The sequence below is a fragment of the Fulmarus glacialis genome, unplaced genomic scaffold (genome assembly GCF_000690835.1).
Source record: "Fulmarus glacialis isolate BGI_N327 unplaced genomic scaffold, ASM69083v1 scaffold32241, whole genome shotgun sequence".
Taxonomy (NCBI): domain Eukaryota; kingdom Metazoa; phylum Chordata; class Aves; order Procellariiformes; family Procellariidae; genus Fulmarus; species Fulmarus glacialis.
In genome coordinates this window covers 50,465-70,348 of record NW_009194297.1, presented here as the reverse complement: position 1 = coordinate 70,348, position 19,884 = coordinate 50,465, and the positions used below count along the sequence as shown (strand labels likewise).

At 35.3% G+C, this 19,884-nt stretch overlaps 1 protein-coding gene across 1 annotated transcript; it reads left to right on the top strand.

Annotated features, from left to right (window-relative positions):
- Positions 1 to 279: 279 nt before the first annotated feature.
- Positions 280 to 19,407, top strand: LOC104084017 (sperm-associated antigen 1-like). Its single transcript, XM_009587715.1, is given in 10 exon segments — positions 280 to 739; positions 1,129 to 1,228; positions 4,357 to 4,509; positions 8,949 to 9,124; positions 12,120 to 12,261; positions 13,170 to 13,296; positions 16,619 to 16,783; positions 18,754 to 19,131; positions 19,287 to 19,333; positions 19,335 to 19,407. Coding segments are annotated over 10 exon segments (1,821 nt in total).
- The last annotated feature ends 477 nt before the right edge of the window (positions 19,408 to 19,884 follow it).

Here is a 19,884-nt window from a genome sequence, read left to right as displayed (position 1 = left end):
TAGCCAGTATTTAAAGAGTTAATTTCAAAGTGAACTCTGTACCATTCTGACACTACAGAACAGGGGTTTTCAATGTGCTCAGCAAGGAGAAATGAGATTTCATAGTAATACCTTCTCAGTAATAATTGCAAGTTACTTGTAAGTAGGATTTTTTCTGTGTTCTTGGAAGTGTTTTCTGAGGCAAATAAATCTTGGTAACATTAGGATGCCTGAAGGATTTGGTACCATGTTCTTTCGCTGTACACCCCTCTTTTGCCAGGACGATAGTTCCTTCTGATGATGCAAGCTCTAACTCGGCTCATTAACTTCCTTGTAGAAATTGGCGTGCCAGTAAGAGAAGAGGCAGCTACTGAGGAGGCTGAAATGGGGAACGCGCAGAGAAAGTTTCATAGCAAAGGAGGTGGCAGTAAGGCGGAGGACAGAGAGACACAGAAGCAGAAGGAATCCACTGAGAGCGGATTAAAAAAAGGCACATCAGAGGAAAACTCACAAAAGCATTTGTCAGACCATGAAGGTGAAGTTAATGGCTACTTACACAGTGATCAAAAGAGTGAAAGCCCTGCAGCTGAGATCAGATCGCATGGAGCAGGGTCGCAGACGGCTGGTGGTGGCAGTTCTACTTCACTTCCTCCTACTGCAGCAAAACTAAAAAGTGAAGGAAACGACTTATTTAAGAGTGGACAGTTTGGAGAAGCTGTGCTCAAATACTCGGAAGCAATTGAATATGTCATCGGTTTAGGTGAGTGTGACACCTTATACTTAAATCTAGGATTGTTTAGATTATTTAAAGGAACTACAAATGAACTAACCTAGCCTATCCCTGGAGGTTTTGGCAGGAGTTACTGTGCAGTAAATTCTTTGTCATTGTCAGTAGAGGATAATTCATGGGATACAAAATATAGGAAGATGAGCAAAATCATCTTGTAGCTTCCTTTGGGCAGAGCTGTTTGCTTTTATTTATGTGTTTGAATAATTACATATTCTAGGTGACATGATAAAGGAAAGCTCCTTGCAGCTTTGCATTGTCAGCAAACTGCATCACTGCAGTGCAACTTACAGCATGCAAGTCTCTAATTCTTGAATGTCATTTTAGTAATGGTCTTTGATTTTAATTGTAACTTCTTTTAGGAGAACAAAGTCCAGATGATTTAAGTATCTTGTACTCAAACAGAGCAGCGTGTCACCTCAAAGAAGGCAACTGCAGTGACTGCATTCAGGATTGTAACAGGTAAATTGCAACCTCCCATGCAGAGCAACAACATTCCTGATGATGATTAAACATTTTAACTGATATATTGTTATTGCAGTTTGAGTTAGAACAATCTTCAATAAAGTCTGATTTCCTGTCTAAATGACAAATATCTTTGTCAGTTACGTGAACAATCACATGGAACCTAGAGAAGGCGTAACTTTTAACTTACTGTCTTGCTGTGTGAGGGCAGTTGTTACGCTTCTTCTGTGTATACATGCACAGCAGGCTTAAAATTTTTAATATAAAAGCAGGCTTACTTCAATGATGCTCTGTAGTAACTTAAATGTAAAAGCTTTGTTAAGCCAGATGCTTATCACAGTGTTGGAAATTGCTTTCAAGCATGTGTATGGTGTATATGTGTGTGTTCTCTGTGTTTGGTTTGTTGTTTTTTGGGTTTTTTTAAATACATACTTGGCATAGTTATAAACAGTAATTACAGCTGTTAAGGAATTGAGCTAAAATCCTTTCTGCTTACTGTGGCTTTTAAAGATACAGGACTTAGAGAGGATCAGACACCTTCAATAACTTCCAACCATTGCCTTCCACTAAATTATTACTGTATTTCTAGATGTCTTTTTTAATATTTTCATAGATAGGGTTAGTAAGACTGAGGCTTAAGGTGCAAAAAAGGATCCCAAGACAGTTAGAAATCATATTGATTAATCAGTTGGGTTTTTTGCAGCACAACCCAACTGTTAAAAAAACCCCCAAAACTAAAAATAAAATATGCATGTAACTTTGTATTAACTAAATATTTGACTTACTGTATATATTCTACCTGACAGAAAAGTTTTCTGAAAATGTCATCTGAAAAAATTGACTTGCTAACAATATTTTGTTAGAACAGGTGCAGGACCATAGACAGCTGGCTGATAAAACAAGATGGCATGCTTAATAGCCATCACATTTTTTTGTTCAGGAGGTCTGAAGTATGTAAGACTTCAGCTGAAATCAGTAATATAAAGGTTTTGGGGTTTGTATTCTTAACAATTCGAAGCTCATTTTCTTACTACTTAATGATAGTGTCCTTAATGTTGTTTCTGGATACAGAAGGACCCGTGATGCTTAGCGAACACAAGGGAGGTAGAAATAATTTAGAGACTGGGAAGCAGAACTGCAAAACTGCAAGCACACATGAATTAGGCAATGTCAAATAAATCTTCTCTAGGCAACACAACATAAAGCATGATCTACAAATAGGTTACTTGATTTCAGAATAAAAAATGGTGTAGTGCTTATATTTGTGATACAAAAATAAGTATTGAACATTTACCTTCTATTAAGTTTTAGCTATTTAGGGCTTAGAAGTGTATCAAAAACCCTCTGTTGGATATCTGTTTGTCTCAAGACTCTGATTTGGAGTACCTTTGATTCTTGTTACAGAGAGTGAAATAGGGCTCCTATGCACTAGTGTTGTTTTATTTAGTGCTGTGATGTGGTTTGTTCCCTGGCTGTATTATCTTTGCATTCTGCCCTGGAAATGTAGTTTTCCATTCCCACTGATGCTATTCTTCAAGAAGTGTTGTCTCTCCCTGAATTTATTTATGGTTGGTTTTTTTCTTCATTCTTGATGTTAGGAACCTGAAATTGCTTTACTATTCTTCCAAGTTACAGAATGGCAAGCATTTTTGGAGAGGTTTTGCAGGGGCTATGATGCTGTGCACTGTTGTATTTTTCAAATGCATTCAGTGACATGAAGAGAAATGGAATGTTGGAAATATTTATGAAATGGAAACTGGAAAGGTTTATTCTAGAAATCATTGTTTCTCTAGCTTTAGGAGGAGTAATGGTGCAAAGCCAAGTTACAGCAAAGAAGGCCAACAGCCTCCTGGGCTTGTAAACAGGAGCACAGCCAGTGGATTGAGGGAAGTGATTATCCCCTTGCACTCAGCATTTGTTAGACAACATCTATGATAACTGTGTTGGTTTTCGGCTTCCCGAGTATGAGAAAGATAGCGATCAGCTGAAGTGTCACTGAGGTGGTTGTGAACTCTGGAGCACTTGCCTGGAGAGGCAGGCGGAGAGGAGCTGGGTTTGTTCAGCTTGGAGAAGAATGGCTTCCAGGGGTCCTAACAGCAGTCTGCCAGTATCTGTGAGGAGATTATCCAGAGGATGGATCCGGGCTCTTTCTAGCAGTACATTGTGGGAGGACAAGGGACAACAGAAGATTGAACCACACAAGGTTCAGACTGTGTATTAGGAGAAACCTTTTCCCCATGAACAGTGGGGGGCATTGCAAGAGGTTGCCCAGAGATGTTGTGCAGACATTCCCTTGGAGGTTTTCAAGGCCCAGCTGGATAAAGCCCTGAGCAACCTTGTCTGATCTCAGAGCTGACGTACCTGTAGCAGAAGGTTGGACTAGGGACCTCTCAGCCTGAATTACTTTATGATTCCATGAAATCTATTTGGCTAGACTGATCTTAATTTCAGTATTTCAAAGTTTATCTCTTTTTCTCTTTAGCAAGAATCATTGATTTATAAAAGGTAGTATTTAATAAATAAAGCCTTTGTGGACTGCTTCTTCATATTACCGGAAAATCGCATGGTGTTTGGAAGGAGTTCTGATTGCACAGTGTCAGGGGTTGAGCTCGGTGTTGACCAGGCACATAATCAGAAGAGTAAACAGACAAAATACAGGCAAAAACCTAAAAGCCAAAAAAAGACAGGTGTTTATTCATGTCTTAATAAATGTATTTTTTACGTGCATGCTTCCATGTGAGGAAGAAGAACTGAAAATGATGTAGGCAAAAGCATCATATACTTGAAATCCCCATAATCTAGGCATGACTTAAGAAAAATAGCTTTTGCTCTTGAACAGCTGCCATTACATTAATCTTTTCTTGGTGATGAAAGTAATTTTCCAGATGGAAGACAGTGATTTGAGTAGAGTAAGTTGTAGTAAAAGCACTAACAATTTCATAACTGCATGTCATTTAGGGTATTAGTATAAACCACTTAGTCCCATTTTCCTTGGTTGTGTTACTGTAAGGCCCATCTGACATCACAAAGTTGTTACGTATAGTTGTATATATCATAACATAGTTTTATTAATATTATTTCAGTTACTCTGTTTCAATCCTGCATTTTTCTTTTGTTTTCTCCAGAGCTCTGGAGCTTCAGCCATTTTCCCTTAAGCCACTTCTACGACGAGCAATGGCAAATGAGTCTATGGAGCGGTATCGACAGGCATACATTGATTATAAAACAGTCCTACAAATAGACAGCAGCATCCAAGCAGCAAATGATAGTGCTAATAGGTAACTGCACTTACAAATTTTCTACTCATATCAGTCCAAATAGAAAAATAGAAGTTTGCTTTATGTGTTCCCTCTGTTCTGCATCCCTCAGAGGCAGGGTCATCACAATGAGTGTGTTATAACTAGAGGACTGTCTGTTTTGTTTAGTTATTTTCCCATAGCTTCACAGTTTTCCTCTGCCAACAGTAGGTCACTTTCTGTTTTAAAAATGTAGTATTTTAAAGGCTTTTTTTACTGGTGCTTCAACTTGTTTTCTTTCCTAACTTGTATTTGATACCATGTAAAGTAATACTTTAAGGTCTGTACCTTTTCTCTGACATTTCTGTCTCCTTTTCATATTAGCATTCTTCCTGTGGCAGTTGGAGATTTATGTTAAGTGTGAATCCTTCAGCATGCTGCAGTTGTGTAAACAGTGAAGTAGCTTGATACAGTGGTTGGCTATAAAGCTGAAGAGGTGTAAAAAATATAATTGAATATTATTTTTAACTTAAGTGTTAATACTTCCAACATTAATTCTTGCTGCCAAGAGAGACATCTCAGTTTCTATAGTTATATTTTATTAGTGTAAAATTAGTGTATACACACTATTGTAATTGTGTTCTCATTAACATATAATAAGTACTTAAGTGCGTGAATGGTAGGATTTTCCATTCCCTTTTCTTTCCTCTTTCCTTTTAATGGGCAAAAAAAGTATTTATGAAAACAGAACAGCCATTAATTGTTGAGCAGGAACTCACATGGCATGCAACTTTTAACAATGGAATCTCGTACCTTTTTATTCTTTTTAAGGCAAGGCCATGAGCACTTACATTATTACTTCATTAAGAAGTCCGTAATATCTTAAAATTCTGCTTATTTGACCAGAGGTGGCCAAAGGAGATCATGATACTTTATGATCTCCTCTTAGAAGTCTTATTTTTGATAACACAACTAATTTTTACTGATCTCCTGTGTCTGCACAGGAGCACTTGGATTGTTGAGATAATTGCTCATCTGGGTGTCTATGTGATTATTATACTTTTTTTTTAAATCTTCTTGGCTTATTTTGTCTGCAGGTACTCTTTTCATATTTCTCCTTGACTTGTAACTTGCTTAGTAATAAGCTTATTTCCTTTTTTCCCCTTAACACTCTTACTTTTCTCCTCTCTAGGCCTTCCTTATGTTTTTAGCTTCACTGCTCATTACTCTTTCCTCCCTGGCAACCCATCACCTTATTTCAGCTGCTTCTTCCTTCTTCTCTTCTGCTGGTAATTCATTTTTGCTTGCAAATTCTTAGTTTCTAAAGCATAGATCTCCTGCATAATTGAACTTTTACTATAATTTATTTTTTAATATTTTATCATATATGAATTAAACTGAAATTGTTTATCAAAGTATTAATATTCATTTCCAAAGTAACAGACCTTTTTAAAAAGGAATTTTAACCAAAAATGATTGTTACTCTACTGCCTTTTAACTTAAAGAGACAACCGCAAAAAGTAATATAAATTGTTTTTATATTAGGAATATCAGGTCTTAACAACCTGCTTTTATATTGGAGGATTTCTTTGTTTTTAAGTTCTTGTGGGAAATTGGATGGTGATGCTGTAAAAGCTGACAGGAAAAACTCATCATCCTAATTGTGTCTAAGGGTGGGTTTGATAAATGGTGTTAAGGCTTGTCTTTCTATACTTACCTAAATAAGCAGGCTTTCAAAAAATTTTAGAATCGAACGTGTCTTCAGTCTGGTATTTCTAATAATTCTCACACAAAAGACAAGTAGAATTTTTAATATAAAGCCTTTACCTGATAATATAAAGCCTTCACCTGATCATTTTGTGATCAAAAGGAAATAATTAAGAATGTAAGTACGTATTTTTATGAAAAGTCAACTGAAAACAAGTATAAACAGTTATTTGAGTGTTTATTGTGTTGATTAGATGATGTTGAATTGTGTCTTTTATTGGTTATCCTGAGGTGATTTTTAGGTAAATTGGAAGGATTGGTTTTTTTAATGGTGTGTGCCAAGTCACAGGAAAATGCATTTCAAGGATGCTTTTAATTAGTGGCATTTTCCTAGCTCTGTAACATCCATGAATTTCCTACTTTGTATATTTTAATTTCCTCTTGAGTGTTTTATTACTTGCTTTTCACTGTTAGAAATACAGAAGCTCAGATGTGGGACAATATATTTATGCATTTCCATTTACTAAATTGAAGTTTCATTCCTGTTGTCTCAGCTCCTTTAATATCAGTTAGCAAATTGCATTAGATAGCTTAGGAGCTTTTATTACAAAGTCCCATATGAGTATTGTACTATACAAATAAATTTGTGATAAACTCCAAAACTGCAAGATTGTTGGGTCAAGTTAGGGTGTTGGTGCTGGAGGACGAGTGTATTTGTCCCAGCTTTTTCATGATACACTTGTGCTTTTTAAACTAACCGTGGACACAGGTATGCACTTTTGCAAAAGACTATTTAAGAACTTAGATTATTATATTACAAGAAGTCGATAGATCATCAAAGACTGCAGCATTCTTTCTGTTGATTTTGATGAATTAGATCAGGTTTTTTGTCCAACTTTTTAAGCCCATGAAGTCAATGGGAACGTGGTTTACTGTAGAATTATTCTGTTACTTTCTATGGGAAATACCTAAACATAATTAATTGACTTTTTAATATGAAGCGTACAGTTTTGTTCTCTAATAAAATAACCTGAGTAAATCCTAGGGCTGTTTAATTTATAATGGTGTGCCACATTTTTCTTAACAACTGAATTCAGACCATCATTAAGAAAACTGAAGTTTTAGTACAATTAGAGCAAAACAGAACTTGGACAAGCTGCTTTGTTGGTATGTCCTGTAAAACGCTGCTTAGTAATAATACAGGTAGAGGAGAGCCCCTGGAATGGCATATGCAGCTAACACACAGAAAAATATTCTTCTTGTTCACTTAGAAAACAAATAAAGCAACTAGACAATACTATGAAATGTGATATTCTGTGTAAGAAGAAACTTACTTTCAATTCAAAAACATAAGAAATAGTATGTTTCATTCAGCATTATGTAATACATAAAATCACACATATATAGCTTTACAAACAGTCTTTTTAGTCTATATCGTTCTTTAAAATATTCTGGTAATTTCTGTTTTACAATAAAGATTAGAACAGATGCTGCTTCTTGTATTGGTTTTTCTATCAGACCCTAACGGGAAGAGAATTTGGTCCTGAGTGTTCTGACTCTGTTGCCATAGTATTATACTGAGGCGCTTTTTTTGTTGTTTTATAGCTGTTATTCAAATATTCAAATATTTAAAAAGAACAAAACTAAGCAAGAAAACTTGATTGGGTCATTTATGCTTATTCTATTTCATTCTTCATGTCACGTTCAAGGTTCTTAGGTTTTGGGGGTTTTTTAAATGTGTTTTCATGTAGTATGTTTTTACACCTGTGTTAGATGGAAACGCACCTAATATACAAATTTCAAGTTTATTTGCTATAGTATCCATGTGACTTGCTTTATTACTCAACTCAGAATTTTCCTTTGTTAAAGTAGATACTAGACTTATCACCAGTTGAACTGGACTCTTAAGCTCATTTTGAGATTAGAGTAAGTTTATCTCACTGTTAATTTCATTCTCAGAATTGATTAATATTTGTTTGGGTTTTTTTAAAAAACACTACAAAAATTGTAATGGAACCATGAAGTCTTGTATGGCTTTACTCATTATAATGTTTACTTAGGTCTTTCTCCAAAATGTATCACAGCAATGGGAAACTCCCACTTGAATGGATTTTGGATTGAATCTCTCATGTATGGAAATAGTTGACCTATACATACACATATATGTGTTGGTTTGAGAAAGACTCAACAATTTTTATGTATTTTCTTTGCATTTTTAAATGGGGATAAAGAGTGATTGATTGACGAATTTCTGACTGTTCTATAAAATGCACCTTAGTACCTACTTTGTGACCTGCATTGGTTATTTAGAGAATTGTTGTGTAAGAGGTTTCATTTGACATTGGCAAATTTAGGTACCACACTTTGAGGATATTGTAATCTACACTTGTTACAAATAACACCTATGAACAGGTGAGAAAAGTAAACAAAACAAATGCAGCAATTTTTTTTCCTATTCTTTATTGCATGTGGTAGGCAGCATTTAAAGCTTAGTTGCAAAATCAGTCATTTGCTTAAATATTTACAGATCATGCTGAAGTCAGCTTCTTGTCTTCTAAATGCTAGCATAAATACTCTAAAATGGGGAAAAAGTCTAAATGTTAAATGAAGTGCAATACCATTGACTGCTGTGACAATGCTAAATTAGTCTTAAGGATAATTGTTCAGTTGTTTTTTAAAAAATGGGAACATTGCATTATTTAATTTGGGTGTAAGTTATTAAAGCGTGAGTTAAATATATGAAAAGTCATGTTGGTGGGGCTTTTCTTTTTCAGAATAACAAAGACTTTAATAGATCAGGATGGTCCCAGTTGGAGGGAGAAACTGCCACCAATGTCAGTTGTCCCAGTTGCTGCTAAGCTACACAGGTGGGATGGAGGAGACTTTACTTCAGAGAATAAGCCAAGAAGTACTACAGATACCAACAGAGAAGAACAGTTGCAGATGAATTGTATGTATAGCTAATGCAAATATACATACAAAAAAGAAAATAATTTTAATTGAAAAATTGAATACGATTTAGTAATGTCAAAGAAACTGCTTTAGAAAATATTTATCAGAGATCTTTGTGAAAAGCCAAGTTAGATGATGGACATGTACATGATTGGGTTTGATGTGTTTTATGGAGCCACAGTTATGATAAATTTTTTTAAGCCAAATGATGTAGTTTGCAGCATAATTTCTGAAGTTATATAAAATAAAAGAAAGTATAGCAGAAGTTCTCATCAGCAGTATATTGAGTCCTATCACAAGTATCAGTGGTTTTCCTGACATCATACTACAGTTATAACACAGTTTTCCCCAAAAAAAACACCACCCAAACAAACACCCAACCTCAGTAACATAATCAGCTGCATAATCTGTAGCTGTCACTTAATTGTTCGTGAAAGCATTACTCAGCTCTTCAGAATAGAAGGGGTAGGGTAGACTTCTAGGTGGCCAGTAGTTAGTGAAATGGGCTATGGAAGAACACTTCTGATTTTGTAAATTTTTTTTTACAATGGATTCTAACTTTGACAGCTGCCATTTAGTAGTCACCTTTCAAAGATGTTAGTTCTGGATTTATTTACACAGTACTTTATTTATCCTGATTTTTTTCCCCGTCATTACAGTTTCTATTTTTCTCCTCCAGTAAATCAGGTGAAAGAACCTTTCTGATTCAGTTTTTATTGACATTTTTTGCAAAGGCCTTAACTGTGTCATTTTTTACTCTTACTTGACTATTCACCTTTGAGTTTATTTCAATATAAAGAAAAGTAGTGCTGAAGATAATCTCCCCTTGATTTTAAGGGGAGGCTGCAAAGCATAACTGAGTTGCTGGCCGAATATGTAGTAGTGATAGGGTTATCTGTCCATAATGCATGACTGCAATAATGCATGTCCTCAAATAATCTGCATTCTTGGGCATTACAGATTTAGTGACTTCTAAAATGATCTTTCCGATAGCATTGAATTTATTTGTACCTGATGTAAAACAACAGACAACTTAAAAATACATGTGTTTATGATAATTGGACATTTTTCTCGAGAATAAGACATAGTTCTAGAAACTTGTAATAGCGTGGTTTATATGCGATTTAAATAGTAGTGCATACTAAACTTCAGTAATGCTACAGAAATTTTTTTTTCATTTAAGAACATTAGGCATGTTGATGTATAATTTAAGCTCAATTAAAGTGATAAAAATTTTACTCTACTTTTTAAAATGTCCAGTGACAAGTATTTTCATTACAGTTGTCAGTACATGTCATTACTGATTCATCACTCTTAAGGATTGAGCAGCAATTGGGTTTAACTTTTTTTTTTTTAAAATTAAGTAGAAAACTGATACGTGGCACAATTGTTGCTATTAAACATAAATCCTTAGCTTGAAAAGTGCTTTTTGTTGTACTGATTATACTCCAGGCTTTTTCTGTTATTAAAGAATACAACTTGTTGGATTTTTATTTCAATGTATAACCAACCTATTTAAACCTTCTAAGTAGTAAATTTGGATCTATATAACCTTGTGTAACTTTGTTAAAAGAGAGAATTTGAAGATCATCGTAGTGAAAAGTACACAGATAAGCGGCTCCGGAGAACACTAGTGATCATGTTTAGCCTATTATGAAAGTTAACAAAAGCGGCTATCACTGTCTTCATGAAGTGTGCTCTGCGGCATTTTGATGCAAAACACGTCTTCATCTATTTCAAATAGAGTGGGCTTTGGTTAGGCTTTGTTTTTAGAAATATTAAATGAAGACTGTGTAACCATTTTCTTCACTGAAGGCTGACTCTCAGGTTGTGGTTGCCTTCTCAGGCCTGTACTAAATCAGTGGCACCTGACACCACTGATAGCTGGTGCCAGAAGCGTGCCAGCAATCATGTTCAGTCAGTAGTTAAACCTTGGCTGGCACTTTTTTGCAACAATTGTCTGTTGTTTTTTGTGTCTTACAACTTGAGTTCTCATTTAGTTATGTTTCTTGCGTAAGTCTGTTCTGTTTCACGTCGTTACTTAATTTTTTCCCCAAGTCCATGTGTAGTTTTCTGGCATAGGAGACTGCCATGTTTTTATAAAAGAACTCACTGAGTTTAATTATTGATTAAAGTTATCTGGCTATATACAGTGTTTAAAACCTGAAGCTTGGCAAGGGGCTCATATTCTTTAGCAAGGTACAAAAAGTAGATTTTTCCGTTATGGTCGGCTTAGAGCTATGTTACTAATTATTGTTTGCTTACAGCAGAGGCATGAAACTGCAGTCAGGATTTCCACTACAAACACAGCTAAAAATTGTAGTCTAACTCAGAAGCATATGCAACAAATTATGTGGAGTTTAGAAGGAAAGACAATTATGGAAGAACACAATATTAATTAAAAAAAGTAGTTAGGTGTTTTCAGGTTCCTCGAAGCATCTTTTATAAATAGTTATTAACAGAATATTACTGATGTGTCACTAACCCCTACTTGATTGTTTGTCAATGATTTGTTTGTCATTGTCAGTTTATCATAGTAATTGTGATAGATAGTTGCTTGCAGAAAGAATACTAGATCAAATTATGGCTGCCTTGGTGTGACAGTGGAGATCTAGAAGGGCCTTTAATCCTGCTGATTAAATCTCCACCATTGTAAATAAAACTGGTATCTCAGTGGAGATATGTAGTCCCTCTCTATCACACAGAAGGGGTAGACAGAAGGACGTCAAAGTGTAGCGCTGTCTGTTGCATTCCCATTATTTTCAGCAAAATAGTTACCCTGGTGCATGGGGAAGTATGTGTTGTGCCAAATGTATATATGGTACTTTATGCCTTTCTTAGAGCAGCAGGGAGATCTGGGACAGAAATGGCAATGTGCAGACCGATAAAAGTACCTCAGATCCCAGGCATTTATTCTTAGTCTGGGTAGATTATTCAGCTATCCTTAATGAACTGATCTTCTTATGTAACTCTGTGATCCTTTTGTAACGTAGGTGAGAAAGCTGAGGAGAAGTTCAAGACATTAAAAAATGAAGGGAATGATTTTGTAAAAGAGGGTAAATATGAAGAAGCTGTAAATAAATACAGCGAATGCATGAAGTTAAATACCAAGGAATGTACGATCTACACTAACAGGTAAAGATCCAAAATCTAATCCGACTTTGTGGGATAACAATAGTTACATTTTCTCACTGCAAATACAGATTTTTGCATCACTTCAATTACTCTTGTAAAACAAGGATTTTTTTTTCTTCCACTTGATGAGTGTTTTTAATAACAAAATTGTTTTTTTGTTAAACTGCATTATTTTCCAAGGGGAGCAAGTATTAATGTCACTGATATATATCTTAAAATCTTTATATAAATAGAGTAAGCAATGGTAAAAGTTATAATTAGCATAGCATTTTGCAGCATTTTTTGAGAATACTGGTATGATTTTAGTTAAAAACTAATGTGCAGTAGCAGTATCTCACATATGAAGAGTAATAGTTCGGAGAAAATGTACGTTTTGAGAAAATAAAAGTAGGAACAGGGTCATACAACAGCATTATTTTAAAGGTTGACCTAATTCTGCAGCATAATTCTTTATGCTGTAATCTTATCAGCTTTCACAAACTAAGAAGGATTTGATTAGGCCGGTACTTGAATAGGAGACTTCCAAGTAATAATTAGGTGCAGAAAGCAGTATTGCTTATTTAATCTAGAGCACTTTTTTACCCAGAATGGCTGTATAAAATCCATACTATATCCATTACTATACTATCAAATTATACTAACATAGGCTCTACTTTTAAAATACTTACATATCTGCCTAACTTCAAGCATTAGTCATACTTGAATTTTGACTTTTATTGCAAGAGTTGGCCCTCCCTAAATCCATCCAGTGATGTTATTAATACTGGGTTTGGTGTACTTTAAAAAATACCACATTGAGACTGAATTGTATGAAGTACTGTAATTAGCATTTATGAGTCAGATACTGTTGGCACTACAGCACTGTAGAATTTACTTATATTGCAGTGTATTCTGTTTTTCTGTGTTAGAGCTCTCTGTTACTTGAAACTGTATAAATATGAAGAGGCTAAGCAGGATTGTGATCATGTTCTTCAGATAGAAGATTCTAATATTAAAGCTTTTTATAGAAGAGCACTAGCGTACAAAGGATTACAGGTGAGGAAAAAGAACATGGCAGGTATTCTTAAGCACTTCTAAACTTGCTTATCCTCTTCAAAGGCAATCAGGTAGTTGCAGTCGATGGGTGAATACAAAGAAAGTATGCAGTGCTGATGATTTATTACTTTGCAGAGCGTTAGGCATGCATAAAAAATTACATAAATATTTTTGCAACAGAAAAACCTGCATGTTGATTTGTAATCATTTGAGAAAATACAAGAATATTGGAATAAATGACGTTTGACTGGAGATTGGTTAAGCAAGTTTCAACTCTGTTCTAATGTTCTAAAATATTCTTCTGGGTATCCCAGTCTGTTTTTTTTCTGTCAGGGTGTTTACTATATCTTTGCTGATGACAAATGGATTCTCTCCAAGTCTGTCTTCATCTGTGCAAACTAAAATCTCAAGGTGTTTTTTGGCATCTGCTCATATTTGAGTGCTTGTCATGTTAAACCAGGGTTTTAATTGTCTTCGTTCTCGCTCTCTTCCTTCTCCAAACATGTTCCAAACCTTTGTCAGTAATCCACTTTCTCACTCTGTGGACAGTGTGGGGACTCAACCTTTTCCTTTCCATCTACACAGTGGTGGTGTTGTCTGTACTGTGCTCATCTTACACACAGGTTTTTTTGTGTATCCTTTTACCTTATCCTCATAAATGCAGACTTATGTTGCTCATATTCATCCTGAACGTGACTGCAAATCTTGTGTTCCATCACTTGAACCGTGTCATTCCTTTTGTCCATCCCTCTGCTGGTTCCCCTTCTTCAGTGATGTTAATTAGCCTCTACATTTCATAATTCTTTCACAGCAATCCTTACCTTACCTGTCAGCTCTTACCTGGTATTGAATGATTAGCTTCTCACTTCTGTTGGCACATGGTGGCAGCTATCATCATCTACTTCGTATTAAATTTTACAAGTGTCTTTAAACAAGCGTCTTAAGTGCTTTCTCCTGTGTTGCTCTTTGTAACTGGAGGTGATCACTCCAAGCGTCCACCAAGTTCCAGCAGTGTCTGTCAAATGAACACTTACCTCAGAGGTCCATTATGTTTGATGCCTTAACAAAAAAATTACCTGATTGTCTCTCAGCTTACAGATCACCTGAGGACAACCTGTTTGTGCGTAGCAGTATACTAGCCTGTTCTCATCCTGTGTTATAATTCCAAATGCAAGTCTTAGGAATCGTGGGATCTTGTTTTTTATGATAAATTTTTTCCTCTTACAGTAGCTATGAAATTTTGAAAGTTACCTTTGATTAATTTTCAGAGAAGATGAAAAGTCTTAATTTTGTGTAAAATCTTTTCTGTAACTGTACCAAGCTACCTGGTATTAATCATCTGTAAACTTATGGTGTTGAAGTTGATAAAAAATTAGTATAAATATGAGCAAAGGTATATAGTGATTCTACCAGTCAAAAAAAGGGAATTACACACTAGTGAAGAATGTCAAGAATTGGTGAAATAACTTCTGCTTTTTTGAATATCCTAGGAAAAGATTACTATTTTTGTATTATTGAAGACATAACCTGAAACATACTGTTCATGGATTCCTTCAGAATAATCTGAGCTGGAGACTCCCAAAATGTTTTGTTGTGGTTGGATTTAATGCCTTAATTATTGCTAATTCCAGGGATGTGAGTGATTCGTAAAACCAGAGGAAGCAACAGAAATGATTTGAGGTTGACAAATGACTCTCTAATGAAGGATTTTAAGAGCTAAAAGCATGTAGTTTGGCAAAGACCTAACGGCGCTGGGAAGTGTTATTTGTATATAAATACCCAGACATTTAACCTCAAAAGCTGCAGAGGAATTTAATGTAGTAAATGAGGGGGTTTTATAGATTTATTGAGATGTAGTTAAGAGAAGATCAGGAAAAAATCATGCTGGTGTGTTGAATTAGGCCTATAACTACGACACAGGACCCTGGACCACATCTTCTACAGCCGATAGTCCAGTCTCTTGCTTTGGGTACAATCATATTGCATGATTTTTGTTGAGAAGTCTGGCAGACTGCAGTTTTAAATCCAGGATGGCTGGTTGTTTGCTGTCCCTTGTGATCATTTTCAGAAGTCTGTTTCAGAATCTCATTTCTCTGTAGTCGTGAATCTTCACATCCGTAATTCAAATGGTTTATCTTAATTAGTAGTGTTTTTTGATGAAAGCAATATCTGCCTCCTTTCTGCATTCATTTGCTAAGGCTAAGTAATCCTAGTTCTCTTACTTTTCTTTCATGATACAGCGGACTTCAGTTCACTTACAGACTCACTGCAATGTCTCTGCACCTTGAATACTGGTCATCGGTATTGAACAAAATATTCCATGTAGGAAAGAGAATATGAGTGACTTGTACACTAGTGCTTTTATTACAGTTGATACGCTGAGGAAATACCTCAGCTGGTACATGAGGATTTTTTTCATGATAATATGAATGACTTATAGTAACCTTATGATACTGCTTGGGAACAGAAGAAATACTAGGTCCCTCACACAAAGAAATTATGTTGATCTTTTACTGTCTGCATAGTCTTTTACTGTTTACTGTTACATTTCATCCTTATTTTTGATACTCCAGCCCTTAAAGTGTCTTGATTTTTCTATGTGATATTCCAGTCTTCTTCAGAATTGGTTCTATTAACTTTGTCTCTCCAGAAAATTTAGTCTAAAAAATCATAATTCCTAATGTCAAAATTTGAAATAAAAACATTAAACAAATGACAAGACTGATGATTGAGGAACTGTGTCCTAATGCCACTCTGTCACTGTGTTTGTCCTTCTAATCCTGTTGTTTATCCCAGAGTTCATAATGTAATCCCAATCTGCTCAAGTATAACCAGAAATTTCCCTTCTTAAACTGTAAGAGATGGTCTATTGGATTGAAGCCCAGGAAGATTAGGTATATTTTTAATCTAAGCTTAATTTAACTCTCCTTTATTGGTAAAGCAAGTACGCAAACTGTTGATGGACTCACATTATATTAATCTCGAGGAAGTGTTACACTGTAAGCAATTATGCTTAAAAGCAGCAATCTTCAATAATCTATTCTCTGATACAGGGAATATGTTTCTTAGAATAAACGATTTCATATTACATACTCAATACGGAAGTATTTAGTTGCAAAATACTAACTCAAACTCATTCTCAGTTTCCTTTTTTCCCTCTAATGAAATTACGCTGTCTGTATTTAGATTTTTTTTTTTTCCTACTTAATGTCAAGATGCTAGCATTTTTTTTTTTCTTAATTGTAAAGGACAGTATGGTAGTTCTAATTTATTTTTCTAGTGGTGTGTTTATGAAAAAAAAATCTTTCCCTTCTACTTTCAGAATTATCAGGCCAGCGTTGACGATTTCAACAGAGTACTTCTAATAGATCCAAATGTTCTTGAAGCAAAGAAGGAACTAGAGGAGGTAACCCAGCTGCTTAACCTTGACAGCAGTGCTGTGGTTGGTGGTCAGCAAAAGCAAAGGAAGAAAATAACCATACAAGAGGTATACCTGTTCATTTTTAACAGCAGGCAGTACAGAAGCCACACATTTGAAGAGATAATATTAATGCTTTTGTTTTGCAGTTGTTAGCTCTGCACTTTTTTGGCGGGGGGTTGTGTTTTTCATGTTATTTTGAGGGCATATTGGAGGATGCTTGCATATGATGTGTTTGGCGTCCATTACATTCTGTAGTAAAGCTTGGACTGCTATGAAGTGTATTCAGAACCACAGCAGAAGTAGAAAAAAGCATATTTAGGTGGCACTAAACTTGAGGATATGCTCCTTGTAAACAAAAACTGTTTTACAGAATACAGCTGTCAAATAGCAGTTTTGCTTTTAAAGTCTGTGCTACTTGGGAAGCCTCTGGGGCTGTGCTGGCAAAGGTTCATTGTCAGCAGGCGTGCTGGCTGTTCTTGTGCTAGTAGTAAAGTTACTGGTCTGAAGAATGAAATCTTGCCTTAAAGAGCAAGAGTATGGATAAAATATCTGTAAGATCTTATAAAAGAACTACATGATGTAATGTTATGTCCTGGATCAAAATGTTAGCCTTGCTGAATTCTGGGTAGAATTAGGCAATGAAAGGATTTTCTCAGTCATCTGATATTTTTGGATTGTAACTTTGCTGGTCCTTTAAGAATGGGGGAGGGGTTCCCTTTTCAGTTTAAAATATATCATTAAAATACATAGTTTACCAGTCTGTATAGTATTATACAGTGATACCGTAATTTGATCATGTAATTTCAAAATGGTGGTATAATGGAAACTGCAGTTACTAATATAGAAAAAACTTGTTTTGTTTAAACACTTCACATTGTCACGAGTTCAGGGGATTTTATGTAACTGGCGTAGGCCGGGTATAGTTAGTTAAGCTCTGAACTGTGACAAACAAAGGGACCTGGAAAGTGTTTAGAGGAGTTTGGGAAGTGACTGCGTTGTTCAGAGACCACCTAACCACATTACTGGCAGTGGTAATTTTTCCAGGAGTGGGGCAGGAAGCATTTATGTTTGCCATCATAATTACAGCTGCCCCCTTAGAGAGCCTTCTCTGTCTTATCTGCTGTAGTACAAGGTAGTTCTATGAAAACAGACTGCAAATAAAAGTAAGGAAAATTTGATTAGAAACTAGGATTTATCATTATTATTCCATTTTAATCAAGCTGTAATTATATAGAAGACAGTCAAGATTTCTCTCTTGATACTAAGGGTTGTTGAAAAAATAGAACAAATGTCTATAAGCCCAATGCAGTATTTTCCAAAAATGACTAGCTAATAATCTAGCTCCCAGCACAACACTGTACTATGCAATACTGTATCTTCAGACTTTCCGAAAAACTTGGCAACCGTTGAAGAGACCCCGTTCAATGAGTTTTAGTCAGTCTGTACTAATTCCACAACTCTTGATAGCTTGAAATGGATTTTAGCAAATGTAGTTGAACCCATGGTTAATTTTCTAGCAACTGATTCATGAAACTCAATACAGGCTGCAAACTCTGGAGAAGTTAAGTGAGTATTCAGGCCGTTAGACTATGCTGAGCTTTCTCCTTCCACAGCGAGATTCCAAACAGCAACCTGATATAGCTGCCGTATATTTGTACTATTCTGAAGGCACGGCAGTGAAATGAAACATGGCTTCAGTTCTGCTTGTCTTCTGCAACTTCACATTTAATATATGTAATACAGTCCTCCTTAGCTTTCTCCCAGTGGTCTTCAGTTGTCTTTCTTTAGTGGAGTGCCAAGCAGTGAAAGGAGATGTGAAATACGCACTTTTGACTATAAACCTTTAAAGATGAATTAGAGAGGTACTATTCTGGGGGGAAGTAGGACATAAAAGAACATAGGTGCCTTTCTTTTATGAAGAGTAAAATGCTAACTTTAATGTAATGACATTGATGGATATATGCATGCAGTTTATGAAGCTTCAGGTTATCTATATGTCCACATTAAAATGATTTGTTGCCATTTTCTTTGTGAAGGTGACTGAATCTGATGAGCAGGAAGAGAGACAGTTTGTTACATCAGAAGATGCTGTGACTGATCATGTTACTATTAAGGAACCAGTTCAAGAGTGTGTGCCACTGAAGACCTCTGAGAAACTGCACATTTCTGAACCATCTAATGCTTATGACTTTGGTCAGATTATAAACGCAGTGAATATCAATAAGGATAAAGCTGCTTGTGCAGATCTTTTAACAATTACTGATCCAAAAAAATTGCCAATGCTGCTAAGTAACAAACTTGAAGGAGAAATCCTTTTGATCTTTATCCAGTCATTGGAATATTATGTACTTGGAAAAGATCCTGGCCTTGTATATCAGCACCTTTTCTACTTGAGCAAAGCAGAAAGATTTAAGGTAAGAACCTAGATTCAATGCATACTAAAGTTGAACAGAAACTTAAATGAAATTTTCATATCTTACAAAATCAATGTATTATTTCTTTTTATCTCTGTCAGATACTATGATTTTAAATCGACCTGTGCTGATTATAAAATAATCTGTTTTTTCAGGTGGTGCTGGCCCTTCTTAGCAAAAACGAAAAAGAACAGTTTTTTTTTACTTTCAGAAAACCAGAATCATCAGTACTCTTTGGAAGATCTTGAGAGCCTTAAAAAGGTTTATGAGCTTTAAGAAGTTAAAATTTATTAGTTGCATGCATATAGTTCATGTTTATAAGATGGATGTATGAACTCTGCAGACTTGCATGGGTTGAAGTGGGTCTTTACCCGGACTGTTTGAATTCTATTTTGTTTTGACAGCATATGCACATTTAAAACTCGCTGCTCTTTTTTTCTTGTAGTTGTATACATTTTTAATCTCTAGAATTTAATGCATGTCTTTGTGGTTAGTAACAGAGTTCATGTATTTGGCATACTGATTTTATTTAGACTGTGTTAATTATATATATAATTTTTTTTACATTATATATATATAATGGTGGTACGATAGATAATACACTTAGTCATCACTTACATCATTCTGTGAGTTGTATGTTCTTGTGATAAAGAAGTGTCTTCGAGATAAACGGGTCAGTTAGCAATAGCTTTGCTAAAATGAGTTTACAAAAAGTATTAACATTTTTCGGATAAACTACTACAGGCCATCTGT